The sequence below is a fragment of the Oncorhynchus kisutch genome, unplaced genomic scaffold, assembly GCF_002021735.2.
Source record: "Oncorhynchus kisutch isolate 150728-3 unplaced genomic scaffold, Okis_V2 Okis07a-Okis12b_hom, whole genome shotgun sequence".
In the NCBI taxonomy this organism is placed as follows: Eukaryota; Metazoa; Chordata; class Actinopteri; order Salmoniformes; family Salmonidae; genus Oncorhynchus; species Oncorhynchus kisutch.
Genome location: NW_022261984.1, coordinates 9015894 through 9040890, shown reverse-complemented (window position 1 = coordinate 9040890; position 24997 = coordinate 9015894). Strand labels below are relative to the sequence as shown.

Sequence of the window (24997 nt, the reverse complement as noted above, 5' to 3'; positions counted from 1 at the left end):
TAATGAACTCACACACCGAATCAGCATATTCGTCAATGTTGTTATCTGACGCAATACGAAACATCTCCCAGTCCACGTGATGGACTACAGACCCTGGTTCAGCGGTCTAAGGCACTGTATCTCAGTGCTAGAGGTGTTACTACAGACCCTGGTTCGATTCCAGGCTGTATCACAATGGTCTAAGGCACTGTATCTCCCTGCTAGAGGTGTCTCTACAGAACTCTGTGTTGTCTGTTCACACTGCTATGCTTTATCTTGGCCAGGTCGCAGTTGTAAATGAGAACTTGTTCTCAACTAGCCTACCTGGTTAAATAAAGGTGTTCTCAACTGGCCTACCTGGTTAAATAAAGGTGTTCTCAACTAGCCTACCTGGTTAAATAAAGGTGTAACTAGTAACTAGTAAATAAAGTTGTTTGACAGTTGCCATAGTAACTAGGCAATATGGAAGGGTGTCTGTAAAATGTAAATAACTTTCACACAGTGGCCCTGTGTACTGAACCAGAAAACACTGTTTCACTGTATAGACTTTCTGCTCGATAGTGAACAGGACCTGTGGAGAGTCTCTCCCTCTAGACTGTACAGCGAACTCCCCAGCACGCACACACTACCTCATTCTGCTCGTATTAAGTGATGAAATGATGCTGAGTGTGTTTGAGTGTTTTACGTTGCAGCTGTATTCAGGTGTGTGTGTGTTGAGCAACAACGAATGGTATGCTGGGACTGGAAATACCTGTCTGGGAGAGTGGATGTCAGTACGAGCTGCTCTGAGTTTAACACTCCACACACAGTGTAGCGCTACCAGGGATTCACAATCAGCTTTGTGTTTGAAGTGGGGAGGACAACATACACAGACAGGCCAGAGAGAGAGAGAGAGCACTCTGGACAAGAGGAGAAAGAACATGGGGGTGGAGGAGAGAGAGAGAGACATGATGACAGTAGGGATAGGGGGGGATGGAGGAGAGATGATGACAGTAGGGATAGGGGGGGATGGAGGAGAGGAGAGATGATGACAGTAGGGATAGGGGGGGATGGGGGAGAGGAGAGATGATGACAGTAGGGATAGGGGGGGATGGAGGAGAGGAGAGATGATGACAGTAGGGATAGGGGGGGATGGAGGAGAGGAGAGATGATGACAGTAGGGATAGGGGGGGATGGAGGAGAGACATGATGACAGTAGGGATAGGGGGGGATGGAGGAGAGGAGAGACATGATGACAGTAGGGATAGGGGGGGATGGAGGAGAGGAGAGACATGATGACAGTAGGGATAGGGGGGGATGGAGGAGAGGAGAGACATGATGACAGTAGGGATAGGGGGGGATGGAGGAGAGGAGAGACATGATGACAGTAGGGATAGGGGGGATGGAGGAGAGGAGACATGATGACAGTAGGGATAGGGGGGGATGGAGGAGAGGAGACATGATGACAGTAGGGATAGGGGGGGATGGAGGAGAGACATAATGACAGTAGGGATAGGGGGGATGGAGGAGGGACATGATGACAGTAGGGATAGGGGGGGATGGAGGAGAGAGAGACATGATGACAGTAGGGATAGGGGGGGATGGAGGAGAGACATAATGACAGTAGGGATAGGGGGGATGGAGGAGGGACATGATGACAGTAGGGATAGGGGGGGATGGAGGAGAGAGAGACATGATGACAGTAGGGATAGGGGGGGGATGGAGGAGAGAGAGACATGATGACAGTAGGGATAGGGGGGGGATGGAGGAGAGAGAGACATGATGACAGTAGGGATAGGGGGGGATGGAGGGAGAGACATGATGACAGTAGGGATAGGGGGGATGGAGGAGAGAGAGACATGATGACAGTAGGGATAGGGGGGGGGATGGAGGAGAGAGACATGATGACAGTAGGGATAGGGGGGGATGGAGGGAGAGACATGATGACAGTAGGGATAGGGGGGATGGAGGAGAGAGAGACATGATGACAGTAGGGATAGGGGGGATGGAGGAGAGAGAGACATGATGACAGTAGGGATAGGGGGGGATGGAGGAGAGAGGGACATGATGACAGTAGGGATAGGGGGGGGATGGAGGAGAGAGGGACATGATGACAGTAGGATAGGGGGGGATGGAGGAGAGAGAGACATGATGACAGTAGGGATAGGGGGGGATGGAGGAGAGAGAGACATGATGACAGTAGGGATAGGGGGGGATGGAGGAGAGAGAGACATGATGACAGTAGGGATAGGGGGGGATGGAGGAGAGAGAGACATGATGACAGTAGGGATAGGGGGGGATGGAGGAGAGACATGACAGTAGGGATAGGGGGGATGGAGGAGAGACATGATGACAGTAGGGATAGGGGGGATGGAGGAGAGACATGATGACAGTAGGGATAGGGGGGGATGGAGGAGAGACATGATGACAGTAGGGATAGGGGGGATGGAGGAGAGGAGAGACATGATGACAGTAGGGATAGGGGGGGGATGGAGGAGAGGAGAGACATGATGACAGTAGGGATAGGGGGGGATGGAGGAGAGGAGAGACATGATGACAGTAGGGATAGGGGGGATGGAGGAGAGGGGTAGACAGATGAGAGCAGTCTCTAGCGTCGTCATGCCAGCAAGCTTCATCCTCCCCACCAGTACTGTCAGTTTGGTGTTTCATCCCCCTTTGGTTTGGGGAGGTGCCAGCTGATCCTAGATCTGTGGTTAAGTTAGTATCTAATGGTTAGATTGGGGGAGGTGCCAGCTGTTCCTAGATCTGTGGTTAAGTTAGTATCTAATGGTTAGATTGGGGGAGGTGCCAGCTGTTCCTAGATCTGTGGTTAAGTTAGTATCTAATGGTTAGATTGGGGGAGGTGCCAGCTGTTCCTAGATCTGTGGTTAAGTTAGTATCTAATGGTTAGATTGGGGGAGGTGCCAGCTGTTCCTAGATCTGTGGTTAAGTTAGTATCTAATGGTTAGATTGGGGGAGGTGCCAGCTGTTCCTAGATCTGTGGTTAAGTTAGTATCTAATGGCAGGAGTCAGATATCTGAACAATCAAAACATCTGAAACCATTTCACCATTTTGTTTTATATTGAAAGTCAAGTTTTAAAAATAAATTAATAAATAAATAAATAACCAGGGACGTCCAATTCTAGTTTTAAACTCAGACAAAATAAATGTGTGCAAAACAATTAAACGGCAAACGGCTTCATTTTCATCAGACGACAAACAGAAACGCCACTTGGCTGACAGCCACACAACGTCAACGATCGTCCAATGAAAGACGAGGGATTTCACCTCGTGAAGATTCTGCTTGGCCATCAGATGTATTACGTTGATCGTAGAAACAATGTAGCCACCGGAGGGAGGGAGGGACACATCAGTCAGAGCGCTGTCTGCTGATAGGACGCCCCTTCCTGAATGCGGGGAATTTGATTGGTCTGACGACGGAGAGCAAAGATTTCAACTGAAGCCGAACAGACATTTTGGATAAGAAGCATTTTGCATCTGTGTTTACAAAACGTAGTGAGATGTTTACTTGTCTTTTCTGCGTGGGGAGGGAGGGAGGGAGGGAGGGAGGGAGGGGGGGGGGGGGGGGGGACGCAGAATTATGCATTAACGCCTTAATGGTTGGGGGAGAGAAGCTGATCACACACACAGACACACACACACACACACAGACACACACAGACACACAGACACACACACATACCTACACACACAGACACACATATACACACACAGACACCGACACCTACACACACACCTACACACCTACACATACACACACAGACACACACACACACACACATATATACACACACACACACATGTATACATACATACATACATACATACATACATACATACATACATACATACATACATACATACACACACACACACACACACACACACACACTGCCAAGTCATAAGTTCCTGTGTGTGTGTAGCAGGATGTGCATTCTGTGTGTTGTCATTGGAAGGCCTGTTTCCTCATTTCCCCATATCCTCTACACCCCCCCCCCCCACCCCCTCGTGCCCATGTCAGAGAATAAGAGAACCCCTTCACATTCAGCCGTGTGCACCAGATGTCCTTCTCCACATCCACTTGTGTTTTAATAAGGAGGAGGTTCCCGAGAACAAGCTTAGGACTGCTCTGTGTGTGTTCGTCTATAGCACCCACATCTACAGCATCTGTTTCTCAGGCTCACTACATGAGTACCAAATAGCACCCTATTCCCTACATGCTGCACTAGATGTCTAGGTTCCTGAGAACAAGCTTAGGACTGCTCTGTGTGTGTTCGTCTATAGCACTCACATCTACAGCATCTGTTTCTCAGGCTCACTACATGAGTACCAAATAGCACCCTATTCCCTACATGCTGCACTAGATGTCTAGGTTCCTGAGAACAAGCTTAGGACTGCTCTGTGTGTGTTCGTCTATAGCACTCACATCTACAGCATCTGTTTCTCAGGCTCACTACATGAGTACCAAATAGCACCCTATTCCCTACATGCTGCACTAGATGAGTTCCAAATAGCACCCTATTCCCTACATGCTGCACTAGATGTCTAGGTTCCTCAATAGATCATCTCTTATCTGTGTGTGTGAAGCTTGTCAGTCTTCCCACGCAGGTCACCTGCACTAGGGATGAGGGCTATTGATCCCTCTCTCCTCTACTCTCCTCCTTGAAGGCCCTCTGTCTGTTCCCCTCCTCCTCTCCTCCTTGAAGGCCCTCTGTCTGTTCCCCTCCTCCTCTCCTCATTGGAGGTCCCCTGTCTGTTCCCCTCCTCCTCTCCTCATTGGAGGTCCCCTGTCTGTTCCCCTCCTCTCCTTATTGGAGGTCCCCTGTCTGTTCCCCTCCTCTCCTTATTGGAGGTCCCCTGTCTGTACCCCTCCTCCACTCCTCTCCTCCTTGAAGGTCATCTGTACCTCTACTCTCCTCCCTTTCCGCATCCTTCCCTCTACTACCCCTCTCCTCTCTCTCTGCCCCTCCTTCATCCTTCCCTCTACCCCTCTCCTCTCTCTGCCCCCTCCTTCATCCTTCCCTCTACCCCTCTCCTCTCTCTGCCCCTCCTTCATCCTTACCTCTACCCCTCTCCTCTCTCTGCCCCTCCTTCATCCTTACCTCTACCCCTCTCCTCTCTCTGCCCCTCCTTCATCCTTACCTCTACCCTCTCTCTCTCTCTGCCCCTCCTTCATCCTTACCTCTACCTCTCTCTGCCCTCCTTCATCCTTCCCTCTACCCTCTCTGCCCCTCCTTCATCCTTACCTCTAACCTCTCTCTGCCTCCTTCCTTCCCTCTCATCCTTCCCTCTCCCCTCTCCTCTCTCTGCCCCTCCTTCATCCTTACCTCTACCCCTCTCCTCTCTCTGCCCCTCCTTCATCCTTACCTCTACCCCTCTCCTCTCTCTGCCCCTCCTTCATCCTTACCTCTACCCCTCTCCCTCTCTCTGCCCCTCCTTCATCCTTACCTCTACCCCTCTCCTCTCTCTGCCCCTCCTTCATCCTTATCTCTACCCCTCTCCTCTCTCTGCCCATCCTTCATCCTTACCTCTACCCCTCTCCTCTCTCTGCCCCTCCTTCATCCTTACCTCTACCCCTCTCCTCTCTCTGCCCCTCCTTCATCCTTACCTCTACCCCTCTCCTCTCTCTGCCCCTCCTTCATCCTTACCTCTACCCCTCTCCTCTCTCTGCCCCTCCTTCATCCTTACCTCTACCCCTCTCCTCTCTCTGCCCCTCCTTCATCCTTACCTCTACCCCTCTCCTCTCTCTGCCCCTCCTTCATCCTTACCTCTACCCCTCTCCTCTCTCTGCCCCTCCTTCATCCTTACCTCTACCCCTCTCCTCTCTCTGCCCCTCCTTCATCCTTACCTCTACCCCTCTCCTCTCTCTGCCCCTCCTTCATCCTTACCTCTGCCCCTCCTTCATCCTTACCTCTACCCCCTCTCCTCTCTCTGCCCCTCCTTCATCCTCCTGATGGAGGGGTTAGTCTGTCTTCCTCCTCTCCTGAAAGTTGTTGCTCCTCGTGTCTTGTTTCCAGGCTAAAGGGTTTTTACACTTTGTTTCGGGGGTTCACCTGCCACCACTCTGATACCACATCTAAACACGGGCTGCATCCCAAAATACACCCTATTCCCTATATGGTGTACTTCTTAATAACAGGGCCCTTCGTCCACTATCTTTAACTAGAGGCACAATCTAGGGAATGGGGTGCCATTTGGGACACAATCACTTTGCATGGAGAGGATTATTGTCACTTTAGACAGGATCTATTTCTTGTATGTTTATGGGGGAGGTAAATAGTCTGTCAAGGAAGGCCGAGGTGTTTAAGACCATTCAGAATGAACCAGACCAGGGACAGGGCTTTGTTTGTAGATTTCTAAGTCTGTCTGAGGGCCGATTCTGTCTGTCTGTCTGAGGGCCGGTGCGGTCTGTCTGTCTGAGGGGGAGGGCTGATGCAGTCTGCCTGTCTGAGGGCCAGGGCGGTCTGTCTGTCTGAGGGCCAGGGCGGTCTGTCTGTCTGAGGGGCGATGCAGTCTGTCTGTCTGAGGGGGAGGGCCGATGCGGTCTGTCTGTCTGAGGGGGAGGGCTGATGCAGTCTGTCTGTCTGAGGGGGAGGGCTGATGCAGTCTGCCTGTCTGAGGGCCAGGGCGGTCTGTCTGTCTGAGGGCCAGGGCGGTCTGTCTGTCTGAGGGGCGATGCAGTCTGTCTGTCTGAGGGGGAGGGCCGATGCAGTCTGCCTGTCTGAGGGCCGATGCGGTCTGTCTGTCTGAGGGGGAGGGCTGATGCAGTCTGCCTGTCTGAGGGCCGATGCGGTCTGTCTGTCTGAGGGGGAGGGCCGATGCGGTCTGTCTGAGGGGGAGGGCTGATGTAGTCTGCCTGTCTGAGGGCCGATGCGGTCTGTCTGAGGGGGAGGGCTGATGCAGTCTGTCTGAGGGCCAGGGCGGTCTGTCTGTCTGAGGGGCGATGCAGTCTGTCTGAGGGCCAGGGCGGTCTGTCTGAGGGGGAGGGCTGATGCGGTCTGTCTGTCTGAGGGGGAGGGCTGATGTAGTCTGCCTGTCTGAGGGGCGATGCAGTCTGTCTGTCTGAGGGGAGGGGGGGATTGACACTTTTTGTTTTTGTTATTTCTCCCTTTCTCCTATGTTCATGAGTTCTCACCAACAAGAGGCACAAACCCCACTAGCCAAATCTGCACTCGTTCTATCATGCTCTCTCTCTCGCTCTAGGTTTCTGTTTCCTCTCTCCTCCACCCTCTTTCCCCTTCTCTCGTCTTCTTCTCTCTGTTCAGGCCTGTCTCTCTTCTCTCTCTGTTTAGTTTCTGTTGTAACAGTTATACTGTGTGTGTGTGTGTGTGTGTGAGAAGTAAATGTAGCAGAGCACAGTAGAGCTGGGCAGCTTCAAATTCACCTGAAGTTCTAGAGAGAGACAGAAATGGAGAGGGAAGGGCTGAGGGAGGGGCTGAGGGACAACAATATAGTGAGAGGAGGACAGAAGGAGAGGAGGACAGAAGGAGAGGAGGACAGAAGGAGAGGAGGACAGAAGGCTCTTGGCTGAGCCCTGTCTGTCAGTGAAGCAGGGAGAGAGGAGGACAGAAGGAGAGTCTCTTGGCTGAGCCCTGTCTGTCAGTGAAGCAGGGAGAGAGACGGAGAGGAGGAGAGGAGGACAGAAGGAGAGTCTCTTGGCTGAGCCCTGTCTGTCAGTGAAGCAGGGAGAGAGGAGGACAGAAGGAGAGTCTCTTGGCTGAGCCCTGTCTGTCAGTGAAGCAGGGAGAGAGGAGGACAGAAGGAGAGTCTCTTGGCTGAGCCCTGTCTGTCAGTGAAGCAGGGAGAGAGACGGAGAGGAGGAGAGGAGGACAGAAGGAGAGTCTCTTGGCTGAGCCCTGTCTGTCAGTGAAGCAGGGAGAGAGGAGGACAGAAGGAGAGTCTCTTGGCTGAGCCCTGTCTGTCAGTGAAACAGGAAGAGAGACTGAGAGGAGGACAGAAGGAGAGTCTCTTGGCTGAGCCCTGTCTGTCAGTGAAACAGGAAGAGAGACTGAGAGGAGGACAGAAGGAAAGTCTCTTGGCTGAGCCCTGTCTGTCAGTGAAGCAGGGAGAGAGACTGAGAGGAGGACAGAAGGAGAGTCTCTTGGCTGAGCCCTGTCTGTCTGTGAGAGAGAGAGAGAGAGGGAGAGTGGAGAGTAATGGAGAGAAGGTTCATGTGGTGTGTGTGTGTTTGGGGTTTACATGTGTAGTGTTGTGAGTTCTGGTTTTAGAGTGTAAGCATTAGAGAGTGTGTGGCCTGTGTGTGTGGGGTGTTTCCATGTGTAGTGTTGGGGAGTTTTAGAGTTTTAAGCGTTAGGGAGTGGCCTGTGTGTGTGGGCCTTGTTTATTGGCTGTCTGGGTGGCTTTGGAGCAGAGGAGGAACTGTCAGCAGCACAGAGGGTTTTTCACAAACAGATCCCTGTTTAGTGCATTACATTAGACCAGAACACTAGTGACCAGAGCTCTATTGGGTCCTGTTTAACACTAGTGACCAGAGGTCTATTGGGTCCTGTTTAACACTAGTGACCAGAGCTCTATTGGGTCCTGTTTAACACTAGTGACCAGAGAGGTCTATGGGTCCTGTTTAACACTAGTGACCAGAGAGGTCTATGGGTCCTGTTTAACACTAGTGACCAGAGAGGTCTATTGGGTCCTGTTTAACACTAGTGACCAGAGAGGTCTATTGGATCCTGGTTAACACTAGTGACCAGAGGTCTATTGGGTCCTGTTTAACACTAGTGACCAGAGAGGTCTATTGGGTCCTGTTTAACACTAGTGACCAGAGAGGTCTATTGGGTCCTGTTTAACACTAGTGACCAGAGAGGTCTATTGGGTCCTGTTTAACACTAGTGACCAGAGAGGTCTATTGGGTCCTGTTTAACACTAGTGACCAGAGAGGTCTATTGGGTCCTGTTTAACACTAGTGACCAGAGAGGTCTATGGGTCCTGTTTAACACTAGTGACCAGAGAGGTCTATGGGTCCTGTTTAACACTAATGACCAGAGAGGTCTATTGGGTCCTGGTTAACACTAGTGACCAGAGAGGTCTATGGGTCCTGGTTAACACTAGTGACCAGAGGTCTATTGGGTCCTGTTTAACACTAGTGACCAGAGGTCTATGGGTCCTGGTTAACACTAGTGACCAGAGGTCTATGGGTCCTGGTTAACACTAGTGACCAGAGGTCTATTGGGTCCTGTTTAACACTAGTGACCAGAGGTCTATGGGTCCTGTTTAACACTAGTGACCAGAGAGGTCTATTGGGTCCTGTTTAACACTAGTGACCAGAGGTCTATGGGTCCTGGTTAACACTAGTGACCAGAGGTCTATGGGTCCTGGTTAACACTAGTCTACTATGTAAGGGAATAAGGTGCCATTGGCGACATAGAGAGACATGGAGATCATCACATCACCATTGTTACTACTACAGAGGTGGGGGGAGAGAATGAAGACAAGAATGGCAGAAGGCAAAAGTCAAGGAGAGGGAGAGGGAGAGGGGTGGGAAGGGAGAGGGAGAGGGGTGGGAAGGGGAGAGGGAGAGGGGTGGGAAGGGGAGAGGGAGAGGGGTGGGAAGGGGAGAGAGGGAAGGGGAGGGAGAGAGGGAGAGAGGGAAGGGGAGAGAGATATTCCTGTGTCTGCAATGGGAAGCACCAATTATTGACACACACACGAGTGCTGTCAGTTACATTGCTTTGCTTATTCTCTGGTTTTATCTATACATGTAGCATTTGAGTGTGTCTGTGGTGAAGGCCTCATTGTATTCTACAAGGCTGGTGCTGAAGTCTGTTGTGTTCAGATATCTTAAGATCTTCCTGTGTGTGTGTCTCCCTCTCGCCTCTCTCTCTCTCCCTCTCGCTTCTCTCTCCCTCTCGCTTCTCTCTCCCTCTCGCCTCTCTCTCCCTCTCGCTTCTCTCTCCCTCCCTCTCTCTCCTCTCGCCTCTCTCTCCCTCTCGCCTCTCTCTCCCTCTCGCCTCTCTCTCCCTCTCGCCTCTCTCTCCCTCTCGCCTCTCTCTCCCCTCTCGCCTCTCTCTCCCTCTCGCCTCTCTCTCCCTCTCGCCTCTCTCTCCCTCTCGCCTCTCTCTCCCTCTCGCCTCTCTCTCCCTCTCGCCTCTCTCTCCCTCTCGCCTCTCTCTCCCCTCGCCTCTCTCTCCCTCTCGCCTCTCTCCCTCTCCCTCTTCTGCCTCTCTCTCCCTCTCGCCTCTCTCTCCCTCTCGCCTCTCTCTCCCTCTCGCCTCTCTCTCCCTCTCGCCTCTCTCTCCCTCTCGCCCTCTCTCTCCCTCTCGCCTCTCTCTCCCTCGCCTCTCTCCCTCTCGCCTCTCTCTCCCTCTCGCCTCTCTCTCCCTCTCGCCTCTCTCTCTCCCTCTCGCCTCTCTCTCTCCCTCTCGCCTCTCTCTCTCTCTCCCTCTCGCCTCTCTCTCTCTCCCTCTCGCCTCTCTCTCTCTCCCTCTCGCCTCTCTCTCTCTCCCTCTCGCCTCTCTCTCTCTCCCTCTCGCCTCTCTCTCTCTCCCTCTCGCCTCTCTGCCTCTCTCTCTCTCTCTCTCATCTCTCTCTCTCTCTCTCGTCTCTCTCTCTCTCTCTCATCTCTCTCTCTCTCTCTCGTCTCTCTCTCTCTCATCTCTCTCTCTCTGCCTCTCGCCTCTCTCTCTCTGCCTCTCGCCTCTCTCTCCCTCTCGCCTCTCTCGCCTCTCTCGCCCCTCTCGCCCCTCTCTCTCTCGCCTCTCTCGCTCTCTCTCGCCTCTCTCTCTCTCGCCCCCCTCTCTCGCTCTCGCCTCTCTCGCCCCCCTCTCTCGCTCTCGCCTCTCTCGTGTCTCTCTCGCCTCTCTCGCCCCTCTCGTGTCTCTCTCGCTCTCTCTCGCCTCTCTCTCTCTCGCCCCCCTCTCTCCCTCTCGCCTCTCTCTCCCTCTCGCCTCTCTCCCTCTCGCCTCTCGCCTCTCTCCCTCTCGCCTCTCGCCTCTCTCCCTCTCGCCTCTCGCCTCTCTCTCTCTCGCCTCTCTCTCTCCCTCTCGCCTCTCTCCCTCTCGCCTCTCGCCTCTCTCCCTCTCGCCTCTCTCTCTCTCTCTCTCTCTCCCTCTCGCCCCTCTCTGCCTCTCTCTCTCCCTCTCGCCTCTCTCTCTCCCCTCTCTCTCTCTCTCTCTCTCGTCTCTCTCTCTCTCATCTCTCTCTCTCTCTCTGCCTCTCGCCTCTCTCTCTCTGCCTCTCGCCTCTCTCTCCCTCTCGCCTCTCTCGCCCCTCTCGTGTCTCTCTCTCTCGCCTCTCTCGCTCTCTCTCGCCTCTCTCTCTCGCCCCCTCTCTCGCTCTCGCCTCTCTCGCCCCCCTCTCTCGCTCTCGCCTCTCTCGTGTCTCTCTCGCCTCTCTCGCCCCTCTCGTGTCTCTCTCGCTCTCTCTCGCCTCTCTCTCTCGCCCCCTCTCTCTCTCGCTCTCTCTCCCTCTCGCCTCTCTCTCCTCTCTCCCTCTCTCTCCCCTCTCGCCCCTCTCTCTCCCCTCGCCTCTCTCCCTCTCGCCTCTCCCCTCTCTCCCTCTCGCCTCTCTCCTCTCTCCCCTCTCGCCTCTCGCCTCTCTCTCCTCTCGCCTCTCTCCCTCTCGCCTCTCTCGCCTCTCTCCTCTCCCTCGCCTCTCTCCTCTCGCCTCTCGCCTCTCTCCTCTCGCCTCTCTCTCTCGCTCTCTCTCTCCCTCTCGCCTCTCTCCCTCTCGCCTCTCCCTCTCCCTCTCGCCTCTCTCCCTCTCGCCTCTCTCCCTCTCGCCTCTCTCTCTCTCGCCTCTCTCCCTCTCGCCTCTCTCTCTCCCTCTCCCTCTCTCTCTCTCCCTCTCGCCTCTCTCCTCTCGCCTCTCTCTCTCCCTCTCCCTCTCTCTCTCTCCCTCTCGCCTCTCTCTCTCTCCCTCTCGCCTCTCTCTCTCCCCTCTCGCCTCTCTCTCTCTCCCTCTCGCCTCTCTCTCTCTCCCTCTCGCCTCTCTCTCTCTCCCTCTCGCCTCTCTCTCTCTCCCTCTCGCCTCTCGCCTCTCTCCTCTCGCCTCTCTCCCTCTCGCTCTCTCTCTCCCTCTCGCCTCTCTCTCTCCCTCTCGCCTCTCTCTCTCTCTCTCTCGCCTCTCTCGCTCTCTCTCGCCTCTCAATTTCTCTCTTGCTTTTAGTTGTGAAAAGTTAGTAAGAAACAATCTCACCAGCTACTGATAAGAGCGAGATGGAGAGAGAACGAAATGAAGAGGAGAGCTAGAAAGGGATGTGTTAATGAGGGAGGGAGGGATGGAGAGGATGAGAGAGGGGGGGTGACATGAAGAAGAGATGGGTGGGGGGGCTGCTGATGTGTGGAGAGAGAGGGGGGGGTGACATGAAGAAGAGATGTGGTGGTGGTGGTGGGGGGGCTGCTGATGTGTGGAGAGAGAGGGGGGGGGTGACATGAAGAAGAGATGTGGTGGTGGGGGGGCTGCTGATGTGTGGAGAGAGGGTGTAATGTGTTGGAGGGAGAAATGGTGACAAAATAATGGAGGGAAGAGGAAATGGATAGAAATAGCTGATGCACTCTGAAGCTGATCCCTCCCTCCCTTGCTCTCTCTCCCTCCCTCACTCTCTCTCTGTCTATCCCACCATCCCCTGTCTCTCTCTCTCTCTCTCTCTCTCTCTCTCTCTCTATCCCACCATCCCCTGTCTCTCTCTCTCTCTATCCCACCATCCCCTGTCTCTCTCTCTCTCTCTCTCTCTCTCTCTCTGTCCCACCATCCCCCTTACAGCTGATGCACTCTGAAGCTTACAGAAAATCAATAGCAGTCAAGAGAAGCCACAATCTATCTCTCTCCATACTCTTTCTCTTGGATCTCCACCTCCCTCTCTCTGTCCCACCATCCCCCTGTCTCCTCTCCTCCCCTCCTCCTCTCCATATATCTTACCCATGCCTCTGTCTCCTCTCTCTCCTCCATATATCTTACCCATGTCTCTCTCTCCTCTCCTCTCCTCCATATATCTTACCCATGCCTCTGTCTCCTCTCCTCTCCTCTCCTCCATATATCTTACCCATGCCTCTCTCTCCTCTCTCTCCTCCATATATATTACCCATGCCTCTCTCTCCTCTCTCTCCTCTCCTCTCCTCCATATATCTTACCCATGCCTCTCTCTCCTCTCTCTCCTCCATATATCTTACCCATGCCTCTCTCTCCTCCATATATATTACCCATGCCTCTCTCCTCTCTCTCCTCCATATATCTTACCCATGCCTCTCTCTCCTCTCTCTCCTCCATATATCTTACCCATGCCTCTCTCTCCTCTCTCTCCTCCATATATCTTACCCATGCCTCTCTCTCCTCTCCTCCCCTCCATATATCTTACCCATGCCTCTGTCTCCTCTCTCTCCTCCATATATCTTACCCATGCCTCTCTCTCCTCTCTCTCCTCCATATATCTTACCCATGCCTCTGTCTCCTCTCTCTCCTCTCCTCCCCTCCATATATCTTACCCATGTCTCTCTCTCCTCTCTCTCCTCCATATATCTTACCCATGCCTCTCTCTCCTCTCTCCCCTCCATATATCTTACCCATGCCTCTCTCTCCTCTCTCTCCTCCATATATCTTACCCATGCCTCTCTCTCCTCTCTCTCCTCCATATCTTACCCATGCCTCTGTCTCCTCTCTCTCCTCCATATATCTTACCCATGCCTCTCTCTCCTCTCCTCTCCTCTCCATATATCTTACCCATGCCTCTCTCTCCTCTCCTCCCCTCCATATATCTTACCCATTCCTCTCTCTCCTCTCTCTCCTCCATATATCTTACCCATGCCTCTCTCTCCCCTCCATATATCTTACCCATGCCTCTCTCTCCTCTCTCTCCTCCATATATCTTACCCATGCCTCTCTCTCCTCCATATATATTACCCATGCCTCTCTCCTCTCTCTCCTCCATATATCTTACCCATGCCTCTCTCTCCTCTCTCTCCTCCATATATCTTACCCATGCCTCTCTCTCCTCTCTCTCCTCCATATATCTTACCCATGCCTCTCTCTCCTCTCCTCCCCTCCATATATCTTACCCATGCCTCTGTCTCCTCTCTCTCCTCCATATATCTTACCCATGCCTCTGTCTCCTCTCTCTCCTCCATATATCTTACCCATGCCTCTGTCTCCTCTCTCTCCTCTCCTCCCCTCCATATATCTTACCCATGTCTCTCTCTCCTCTCTCTCCTCCATATATCTTACCCATGCCTCTCTCTCCTCTCTCTCCTCCATATATCTTACCCATGCCTCTGTCTCCTCTCTCTCCTCCATATATCTTACCCATGCCTCTCTCTCCTCTCCTCTCCTCTCCATATATCTTACCCATGCCTCTCTCTCCTCTCCTCCCCTCCATATATCTTACCCATTCCTCTCTCTCCTCTCTCTCCTCCATATATCTTACCCATGCCTCTCTCTCCCCTCCATATATCTTACCCATGCCTCTCTCTCCTCTCTCCCCTCCATATATCTTACCCATGCCTCTCTCTCCTCTCTCTCCTCCATATATCTTACCCATGCCTCTGTCTCCTCTCTCTCCTCCATATATCTTACCCATGCCTCTCTCCTCTCCTCTCCTCTCCATATATCTTACCCATGCCTCTCTCTCCTCTCTCTCCTCTCCTCCCCTCCATATATCTTACCCATTCCTCTCTCTCCTCTCCTCCCCTCCATATATCTTACCCATGCCTCTGACTCCTCTCTCTCCTCCATATATCTTACCCATGCCTCTCTCTCCTCTCTCCCCTCCATATATCTTACCCATGCCTCTCTCTCCTCCATATATCTTACCCATGCCTCTCTCTCCTCTCTCTCCTCTCCTCCCCTCCATATATCTTACCCATTCCTCTCTCTCCTCTCTCTCCTCTCCTCCCCTCCATATATCTTACCCATGCCTCTCTCTCCTCTCCTCCCCTCCATATATCTTACCCATGCCTCTGACTCCTCTCCTCTCCTCCATATATCTTACCCATGCCTCTGTCTCCTCTCTCTCCCCTCTCCCCCCTCACCCATGGGTGCTTTAATCCTGGATTACTGGCTTTGCCGTGTGTGTGTGTGTGTGTGTGTGTGTGTGCGCGCTATATCTGCTTCTGAATGTAAGGTGTGTTGCTAGTCCTTTTCTCTCTGTGATCACACACACGTACACACACACGAGATGATAACTCGCACAAACATGTTTGTATGTTGAGGTCCAGATGTTTGATAATCAAAACAACAATCTCTAAGCCTTTCATCTAGTCTATATAGCCGTAGTGTCATCTAGTCTATATAGCCCTAGTGTCATCTAGTCTATATAGCCCTAGTGTCATCTAGTCTATATAGCCCTAGTGTCATCTAGTCTATATAGCCCTAGTGTCATCTAGTCTATATAGCCCTAGTGTCATCTAGTCTATATAGCCCTAGTGTCATCTAGTCTATATAGCCCTAGTGTCATCTAGTCTATATAGCCCTAGTGTCATCTAGTCTATATAGCCCTAGTGTCATCTAGTCTATATAGCCCTAGTGTCATCTAGTCTATATAGCCCTAGTGTCATCTAGTCTATATAGCCCTAGTGTCATCTAGTCTACTATAGCCCTAGTGTCATCTAGTCTATATAGCCCTAGTGTCATCTAGTCTATATAGCCCTAGTGTCATCTAGTCTATATAGCCCTAGTGTCATCTAGTCTATATAGCCCTAGTGTCATCTAGTCTATATAGCCCTAGTGTCATCTAGTCTATATAGCCCTAGTGTCATCTAGTCTATATAGCCCTAGTGTCATCTAGTCTATATAGCCCTAGTGTCATCTAGTCTATATAGCCCTAGTGTCATCTAGTCTATATAGCCCTAGTGTCATCTAGTCTATATAGCCCTAGTGTCATCTAGTCTATATAGCCCTAGTGTCATCTAGTCTATATAGCCCTAGTGTCATCTAGTCTATATAGCCCTAGTGTCATCTAGTCTATATAGCCCTAGTTTCATCTAGTCTATATAGCCCTAGTGTCATCTAGTCTATATAGCCCTAGTGTCATCTAGTCTATATAGCCCTAGTGTCATCTAGTCTATATAGCCCTAGTGTCATCTAGTCTAATATAGCCCTAGTGTCATCTAGTCTATATATAGCCCTAGTGTCATCTAGTCTATATATAGCCCTAGTGTCATCTAGTCTATATATAGCCCTAGTGTCATCTAGTCTATATATAGCCCTAGTGTCATCTAGTCTATATATAGCCCTAGTGTCATCTAGTCTATATATAGCCCTAGTGTCATCTAGTCTATATATAGCCCTAGTGTCATCTAGTCTATATATAGCCCTAGTGTCATCTAGTCTATATATAGCCCTAGTGTCATCTAGTCTATATATAGCCCTAGTGTCTAGTCTATATATAGCCCTAGTGTCATCTATATATAGCCCTAGTGTCATCTAGTCTATATATAGCCCTAGTGTCATCTAGTCTATATATAGCCCTAGTGTCATCTAGTCTATATATAGCCCTAGTGTCATCTAGTCTATATATAGCCCTAGTGTCATCTAGTCTATATATAGCCCTAGTGTCATCTAGTCTATATATAGCCCTAGTGTCATCTAGTCTATATATAGCCCTAGTGTCATCTAGTCTATATATAGCCCTAGTGTCATCTAGTCTATATATAGCCCTAGTGTCATCTAGTCTATATATAGCCCTAGTGTCATCTAGTCTATATATAGCCCTAGTGTCATCTAGTCTATATATAGCCCTAGTGTCATCTAGTCTATATATAGCCCTAGTGTCATCTAGTCTATATATAGCCCTAGTGTCATCTAGTCTATATATAGCCCTAGTGTCATCTAGTCTATATATAGCCCTAGTGTCATCTAGTCTATATATAGCCCTAGTGTCATCTAGTCTATATATAGCCCTAGTGTCATCTAGTCTATGTAGGTTTATAATGGGCCATAGGGGCCAGTCTACCACTGTTAATAATGGTATCTCTGTGTCTAGGGGCCAGTCTACCACTGTTAATAATGGTATCTCTGTGTCTAGGGGCCAGTCTACCACTGTTAATAATGGTATCTCTGTGTCTAGGGGCCAGTCTACCACTGTTAATAATGGTATCTCTGTGTCTAGGGGCCATAGGGCCAGTCTACCACTGTTAATAATTTTATTTATTTAACTAGGCAAGTTAATAACCCATTCTTATTTACTATGACGGCCAAACCCGGACGACACCGGGCCAATTGTGCGCCGCCATATGGGATTCCCAATCACAGCCGGTTGTGATCCAGCCTGGATTTGAACCAGGGTCTGTAGTAATTATGGTATCTCTGTGTCTAGGAGCCGTAGGGGGGAGGAGCCATCCTGACCATGCCTGTGGAGAGGGTGACAAGGTGAGATACACACACACACACACACACAGAGAGTCATGATATCGTGTTCCAACAGCTCCTGTTTACAGATATGACCTCATGGTGAGAGAGAAACTGTCAGGTACATTCCTCTGGGCTGTGTGTGGAGGGTGCTGCTTTCTGAGGAAGGGAGGAATGGTGGTCCAGGATGATACATAGATTTGAAATCAAGAGGTGGGAGATGGGGTGTGTAGTGGGAGTCTTGGGGGGGGGGGGGGGGGGAAGTCTTAGGGGGGTGTGGGTGAGAGTTTTAGGGAGGTGTGTGTGGGGGGGGGGTCTTAGGGGGGTGTGGGTGGGAGTTTTAGGGAGGTGTGTGGGGGAGGGAGGTCTAGGTGTAAGGGGTCTCAGTGCCTAGGGTGTGGGGGGGGGGGTGTGTGTGTGTGTGTGGGGGGGGGGGGGGGGGGGTCTGCTATTATAGACCACCCTGTCTGCTCCACTGCTAGCCTGGGAGTCTGGGCTGCATCATGTCTACTCCACTGACTCACTGCTAGCCTGGGAGTCTGGGCTGCATCATGTCTACTCCACTGACTCACTGCTAGCCTGGGAGTCTGGGCTGCATCATGTCTACTCCACTGACTCACTGCTAGCCTGGGAGTCTGGGCTGCATCATGTCTACTCCACTGACTCACTGCTAGCCTGGGAGTCTGGGCTGCATCATGTCTACTCCACTGACTCACTGCTAGCCTGGGAGTCTGGGCTGCATCATGTCTACTCCACTGACTCACTGCTAGCCTGGGAGTCTGGGCTGCATCATGTCTACTCCACTGACTCACTGCTAGCCTGGGAGTCTGGGCTGCATCATGTCTACTCCACTGACCCTAGACCAGTTAACCCACTGATCCTTGACCAGTTAACCCACTGATCCTTGACCAGTTAACCCACTGATCCTTGACCAGTTAACCCACTGATCCTTGACCAGTTAACCCACTGATCCTAGACCAGGTAACCCACTGATCCTAGACCAGTTAACCCACTGATCCTTGACCAGTTAACCCACTGATCCTAGACCAGGTAACCCACTGATCCTAGACCAGGTAACCCACTGATCCTAGACCAGGTAACCCACTGATCCTAGACCAGTTAACCCACTGATCCTTGACCAGTTAACCCACTGATCCTAGACCAGGTAACCCACTGTTCCTAGACCAGGTAACCCACTGTTCCTAGACCAGTTAACCCACTGTTCCTAGGCCGTAATTTTAAATAAGAATTTGTTCTTAACTGACTTGCCTAGTTAAATAAAGGATAAATATAAATTATAAATAAATAAATACAATATCCATACAGGCTAGAATAACTTGACAATGCTAGAAGATACCGGTAGCTTCCTTGCTAGCGAACAGCTAAAGCTAACATCAATTCACTAAAAGCTTCCAGCTTTTTAGGCTAACTTTCCTTGCTAGCGAACAGCTAAAGCTAACATCAATTCACTAAAAGCTTCCAGCTTTTTAGGCTAACTTTCCTTGCTAGCGGACAGCTAAAGCTAACATCAATTCACTAAAAGCTTCCAGCTTTTTAGGCTAACTTTCCTTGCTAGCGAACAGCTAAAGCTAACATCAATTCACTAAAAGCTTCCAGCTTTTTAGGCTAACTTTCCTTGCTAGCGAACAGCTAAAGCTAACATCAATTCACTAAAAGCTTCCAGCTTTTTAGGCTAACTTTCCTTGCTAGCGAACAGCTAAAGCTAACATCAATTCACTAAAAGCTTCCAGCTTTTTAGGCTAACTTTCCTTGCTAGCGAACAGCTAAAGCTAACATCAATTCACTAAAAGCTTCCAGCTTTTTAGGCTAACTTTCCTTGCTAGCGAACAGCTAAAGCTAACATCAATTCACTAAAAGCTTCCAGCTTTTTAGGCTAACTTTCCTTGCTAGCGAACAGCTAAAGCTAACATCAATTCACTAAAAGCTTCCAGCTTTTTAGGCTAACTTTCCTTGCTAGCGAACAGCTAAAGCTAACATCAATTCACTAAAAGCTTCCAGCTTTTTAGGCTAACTTTCCTTGCTAGCGAACAGCTAAAGCTAACATCAATTCACTAAAAGCTTCCAGCTTTTTAGGCTAACTTTCCTTGCTAGCGGACAGCTAAAGCTAACATCAATTCACTAAAAGCTTCCAGCTTTTTAGGCTAACTTCCCTTGCTAGCGGACAGCTAAAGCTAACATCAATTCACTAAAAGCTTCCAGCTTTTTAGGCTAACTTCCCTTGCTAGCGAACAGCTAAAGCTAACATCAATTCACTAAAAGCTTCCAGCTTTTTAGGCTAACTTCCCTTGCTAGCGAACAGCTAAAGCTAACATCAATTCACTAAAAGCTTCCAGCTTTTTAGGCTAACTTCCCTTGCTAGCGAACAGCTAAAGCTAACATCAATTCACTAAAAGCTTCCAGCTTTTTAGGCTAACTTCCCTTGCTAGCGAACAGCTAAAGCTAACATCAATTCACTAAAAGCTTCCAGCTTTTTAGGCTAACTTCCCTTGCTAGCGGACAGCTAAAGCTAACATCAATTCAACTCCGAGTACTTTTTTTGCGGAATATGCTGATTTTATATTCAAAACGGATTGCCACCCAAAAAAAACAGTATTCATTCTCCTGTTCAGTCTGTCTCGCGTCTCTCCCAAAGATGATCTATTGGGTCAGCTGACTGACTCCTGGGCCGTCCCCTCATGAATGATGTCATTACTGGTTAAAGAGACAGTGCACCCTTTTTTTAATAAAAGAGGCTAGAACTATGCAAATGTTGACAGGTACAATTCAAATAATACTGTATGTTCTCTTAGCAGTTTGCCAATACAATATATCCTGAATGGAAAACAGTGTTTCATCTGTAACCCAATGAAATGAGCCACAACAAGCTCAATATCTCATCTGTAACCCAATGAAATGAGCCACAATAAGCTCAATCACTCATCTGTAACCCAATGAAATGAGCCACAACAAGCTCAATATCTCATCTGTAACCCAATGAAATGAGCCACAACAAGCTCAATATCTCATCTGTAACCCAATGAAATGAGCCACAACAAGCTCAATATCTCATCTGTAACCCAATGAAATGAGCCACAACAAGCTCAATATCTCATCTGTAACCCAATGAAATGAGCCACAATAAGCTCAATCACTCATCTGTAACCCAATGAAATGAGCCACAACAAGCTCAATATCTCATCTGTAACCCAATGAAATGAGCCACAACAAGCTCAATCACTCAACACACCAAACTCCTGTTGAATATCTATTCACCTGTATTGTGGATGGACCCGGGCTACATCTTGATTCACCCAGTTTATCAATAGAGATTTACCATTCAAACAAATGACTGACATGATGTTGTTTATGTAGTTCGATTGGTAAACACAGTCATTGATTTTGTATGAATTGATTCATTAATAACATGCATGGTGGTCTCTGGAATTATGTGGACAAGTACAGTGTTTAATGTATGTAATGATATTGATCTGCCCAACCATTTGAAGAGATCAACAGCTGAGTTTATCTGTTTGGATCAAGGTCCATTCTGTAACTTGGGCTAATATACCTACTTTTTCTGCCTTGGTATCGTGACGCTGTGGGGTGGGGTATCGTGACGCTGTGGGGTGGGGTATCGTGACGCTGTGGGGTGGGGTATCGTGACGCTGTGGGGTGGGGTATCGTGACGCTGTGGGGTGGGGTATCGTGACGCTGTGGGGTGGGGTATCGTGACGCTGTGGGGTGGGGTATCGTGACGCTGTGGGGTATCGTGACGCTGTGGGGTGGGGTATCGTGACGCTGTGGGGTGGGGTATCGTGAAGCTGTGGCTGGGGTATCGGTATCGTGACAAAACTATAGAGGGGGCAACAAGGATGAATAATTTAGGATGGTGTGTAACGAGGGGGGTTTGAGTAGTTATACTGGCTGTCCTTAGGGTTTTGAGATGGATGTAGGGGGGGGGGGGGGGTCTACACTGTCCCAAATACAGTTATTTTTAAATCACTGAGACCTTTTTAAGTCTCTACAATAATAGATACATACAGTGCCTTGCGAAAGTATTCGGCCCCCTTGAACTTTGCGACCTTTTGCCACATTTCAGGCTTCAAACATAAAGATATAAAACTGTATTTTTTTGTGAAGAATCAACAACAAGTGGGACACAATCATGAAGTGGAACGACATTTATTGGATATTTCAAACGTTTTTTAACAAATCAAAAAATTGGGCGTGCAAAACTATTCAGCCCCCTTAAGTCAATACTTTGTAGCGCCAACTTTTGCTGCGATTACAGACAGTACAGTGAGCGTCAAGTATTGGGACGGTGACCCATGTTTGTTTTGGCTCTGTAGTCCAGCACTTTGGATTGGAAATGATACTATGAGGGTCACCTCATATTTACCCTTTTGTTTAACCAGGCAAGTCCGTTAAGAACACATTCTTATTTTACAATGACGGCCAAACCCGGACGACACTGGGCCAATTGTGAGCCGCCCTATGAGACCTCTCGCCATTACAATAACCAGGGAGTTTAGCATGTCTTGAGGGGGGGTTAGGATATAAAATGCTAACCTCCCTGGTTATTGTAATGGTGAGAGGTTAGCATGTCTTGAGGGGGTTTATGATATAAAATGCTAACCTCCCTGGTTATTGTAATGGTGAGAGGTTAGCATGTCTTGGGGGGGTTATGATATAAAATGCTAACCTCCCTGGTTATTGTAATGGTGAGAGGTTAGCATGTCTTGGAGGGGTTTATGATACAAAATGCTAACCTCCCTGGTTATTGTAATGGTGAGAGGTTAGCATGTCTTGAGGGGGTTTATGATACAAAATGCTAACCTCCCTGGTTATTGTAATGGTGAGAGGTTAGCATGTCTTGGAGGGGTTATGATATTTGTGCATCTAACTTTCTCCCTCATTATTCATTCGTGTGTCTGTGCTAGTCTGAAGCAGGAGTTGAAATGGACTAGTGCAGATGCTAAGGGTGTTATTGCCTGTAAAACTCAGTCTGCTCAGTGGCAGCTGCCTGCCTGCATCCTGTGGGTGTGACTGTGGGTGTGTGTGTCTGCAGCCTGCGATCCAGCTGTTTCCTGTTAGCAATCACGTTGCTGTGTGTGTGTGTGTGTGTGTGTGTCAGAAGCTGACTTACTGAGGACACTGTCTCTTATTCTCTCTGTTCTGTAACATCTCAGTACACTACACCATCATGATTCAGTCTATTCCCCCCCCCTGGTGGCAAGGCACACACCATGCCCCCCCCCTGGTGGCAAGGCACACACCATGCCCCCCACCTGGTAGTAAGGCACACACCATGCCCCCCCCCTGGTAGTAAGGCACACACCATGCCCCCCCCCCCCCCCTCTGGTAGTAAGGCACACACCATGCCCCCCCCCCCCCCCCCCCTCTGGTAGTAAGGCACACACCATGCCCCCCCCCCCCCCTCTGGTAGTAAGGCACACACCATGCCCCCCCCCCCCTGGTAGTAAGGCACACACCATGCCCCCCCCCCCCCCCCCCCGGTGGTAAGGCACACACCATGGCTTCCAAATGCAACTTTCACAGCCAAGTCAAAGGGTTTTGAAATGTCACTAAATGGTCACAGTCTGGAGACCTGCCACCCACCCTCCTGTAGCTGTACTGGAGGGTAGGTGGCAGGATGATGGGTTGCAGCCAGCTAGCTAGCTAGCATTAAGTAGCATCAGTAGTGGTCTGATAGGTTGTAGCTAGCTAGCATTAAGTAGCATCATCAGTAGTGGTCTGATAGGATGCAGCCAGCTAGCTAGCTAGCATTAAGTAGCATCATCAGTAGTGGTCTGATAGGATGCAGCCAGCTAGCTAGCTAGCATTAAGTAGCATCATCAGTAGTGGTCTGATAGGTTGCAGCCAGCTAGCTAGCTAGCATTAAGTAGCATCATCAGTAGTGGTCTGATAGGTTGCAGCCAGCTAGCTAGCTTGCATTAAGTAGCATAATCAGTAGTGGTCTGATAGGTTGCAGCCGGGGGGGGGGGTAGCCATGGTGTGTGTTACTTACCACCGGGGGGGGGGGGGGGGGGGGTAGCCATGGTGTGTGTTCCTTACCGCCGGGGGGGTAGCCATGGTGTGTGTTCCTTACCGCCGGGGGGGGGGGTAGCCATGGTGTGTGTTCCTTACCACCGGGGGGGTAGCCATGGTGTGTGTTCCTTACCACCGGGGGGGGGGTAGCCATGGTGTGTGTTCCTTACCACCGGGGGGGGGGGGGGGGGTAGCCATGGTGTGTGTTCCTTACCACCGGGGGGGGGGGGGTAGCCATGGTGTGTGTTCCTTACCACCGGGGGGGGGGGGGTAGCCATGGTGTGTGTTCATTACCACCGGGGGGGGGGGGGTAGCCATGGTGTGTGTTCCTTACCACCGGGGGGGGGGGGGTAGCCATGGTGTGTGTTCCTTACCACCGGGGGGGGGGTAGCCATGGTGTGTGTTCCTTACCACCGGGGGGTAGCCATGGTGTGTGTTCCTTACCACCGTGGGGGGGGGTAGCCATGGTGTGTGTTCCTTACCACCGGGGGGGGGGGGGCATGGTGTGTGTGTATCTTGTTTGCATCAATGATTTGTTTTCACCAGATTGCAATTAGCACATTTTAGTCAGAGATCATTTACTTTGTTTTAGTTAAAATCATTTTTCCTTTTTAGTTCTAGTTTTTGGGGGTCTATTTAGTCAGTTACAGTCTCGTCAATTGCCTCAGAAAAATAGGTGTGTTGAGGAATATTTTTCGTCACTGTAGTTGATGAAATGAACACTGGTGTGAATTGCACATGAGCTGGTATATATGTGTGTGTGTGTGTGTGTGTACACGAGGGAGTGAGCAAGCTCTTTCCGGTAAGTATGTGACTCACCGCTGACTGAAAAGTGTTCCCCAACTGTGCCTGTGAAAGTATGTCTCACTACATCTCAACTGGAGATGACTCTCCTATGGGCCTGTATTCATGTCTCTCACTCAGAGGAAATGTCATGAGTCACAATATGGGGTTAGAATAGGGAGTGTGTGTTACTGGGCAACAATATGGGGTAGAGTAGGGAGTGTGTGTTAATGGGGGTAGAGTAGGGCCTGTGTGTTAATGGGGGTAGAGTAGGGCCTGTGTGTTAATGGGGGTAGAGTAGGGCCTGTGTGTTAATGGGGGTAAAATAGGGCCTGTGTGTTAATGGGGGTAGAGTAGGGCCTGTGTGTTAATGGGGGTAGAGTAGGGCCTGTGTGTTAATGGGGGTAGAGTAGGGCCTGTGTGTTAATGGGGGTAGAGTAGGGCCTGTGTGTTAATGGGGGTAGAGTAGGGCCTGTGTGTTAATGGGGGTAGAGTAGGGCCTGTGTGTTAATGGGGGTAGAGTAGGGCCTGTGTGTTAATGGGGGTAGAGTAGGGCCTGTGTGTTAATGGGGGTAGAGTAGGGCCTGTGTGTTAATGGGGGTAGAGTAGGGCCTGTGTGTTAATGGGGGTAGAGTAGGGCCTGTGTGTTAATGGGGGTAGAGTAGGGCCTGTGTGTTACTGAGCAACAATATGGACTGTTAATCATAGGGTCTGCTACATCTATTGATTCATGATGGAGTTATAGGTGGTATGTGAAACTAACCTTGGTTTATCTCTCCTCCTCGCTCTCGCCCTCCTCGCTCTCGCCCTCCTCCTCGCTCTCGCCCTCCTCCTCGCTCTCGCCCTCCTCCTCGCTCTCGCCCTCCTCCTCGCTCTCGCCCTCCTCCTCGCTCT

At 50.3% G+C, this 24997-nt stretch overlaps 1 protein-coding gene across 3 annotated transcripts in view; it reads left to right on the top strand.

Annotated features, from left to right (window-relative positions):
* rnf38 (ring finger protein 38) overlaps positions 1-24997 on the top strand; it is a 54171-nt gene that overhangs the window by 6177 nt on the left and 22997 nt on the right. For all 3 annotated transcript variants that reach the window (XM_031814790.1, XM_031814792.1, XM_031814791.1), the window contains exon 3: positions 17241-17293. In XM_031814790.1, coding sequence (XP_031670650.1) covers positions 17241-17293 — 53 coding nt within the window. The remainder of the gene's footprint in view (positions 1-17240; positions 17294-24997) is intronic.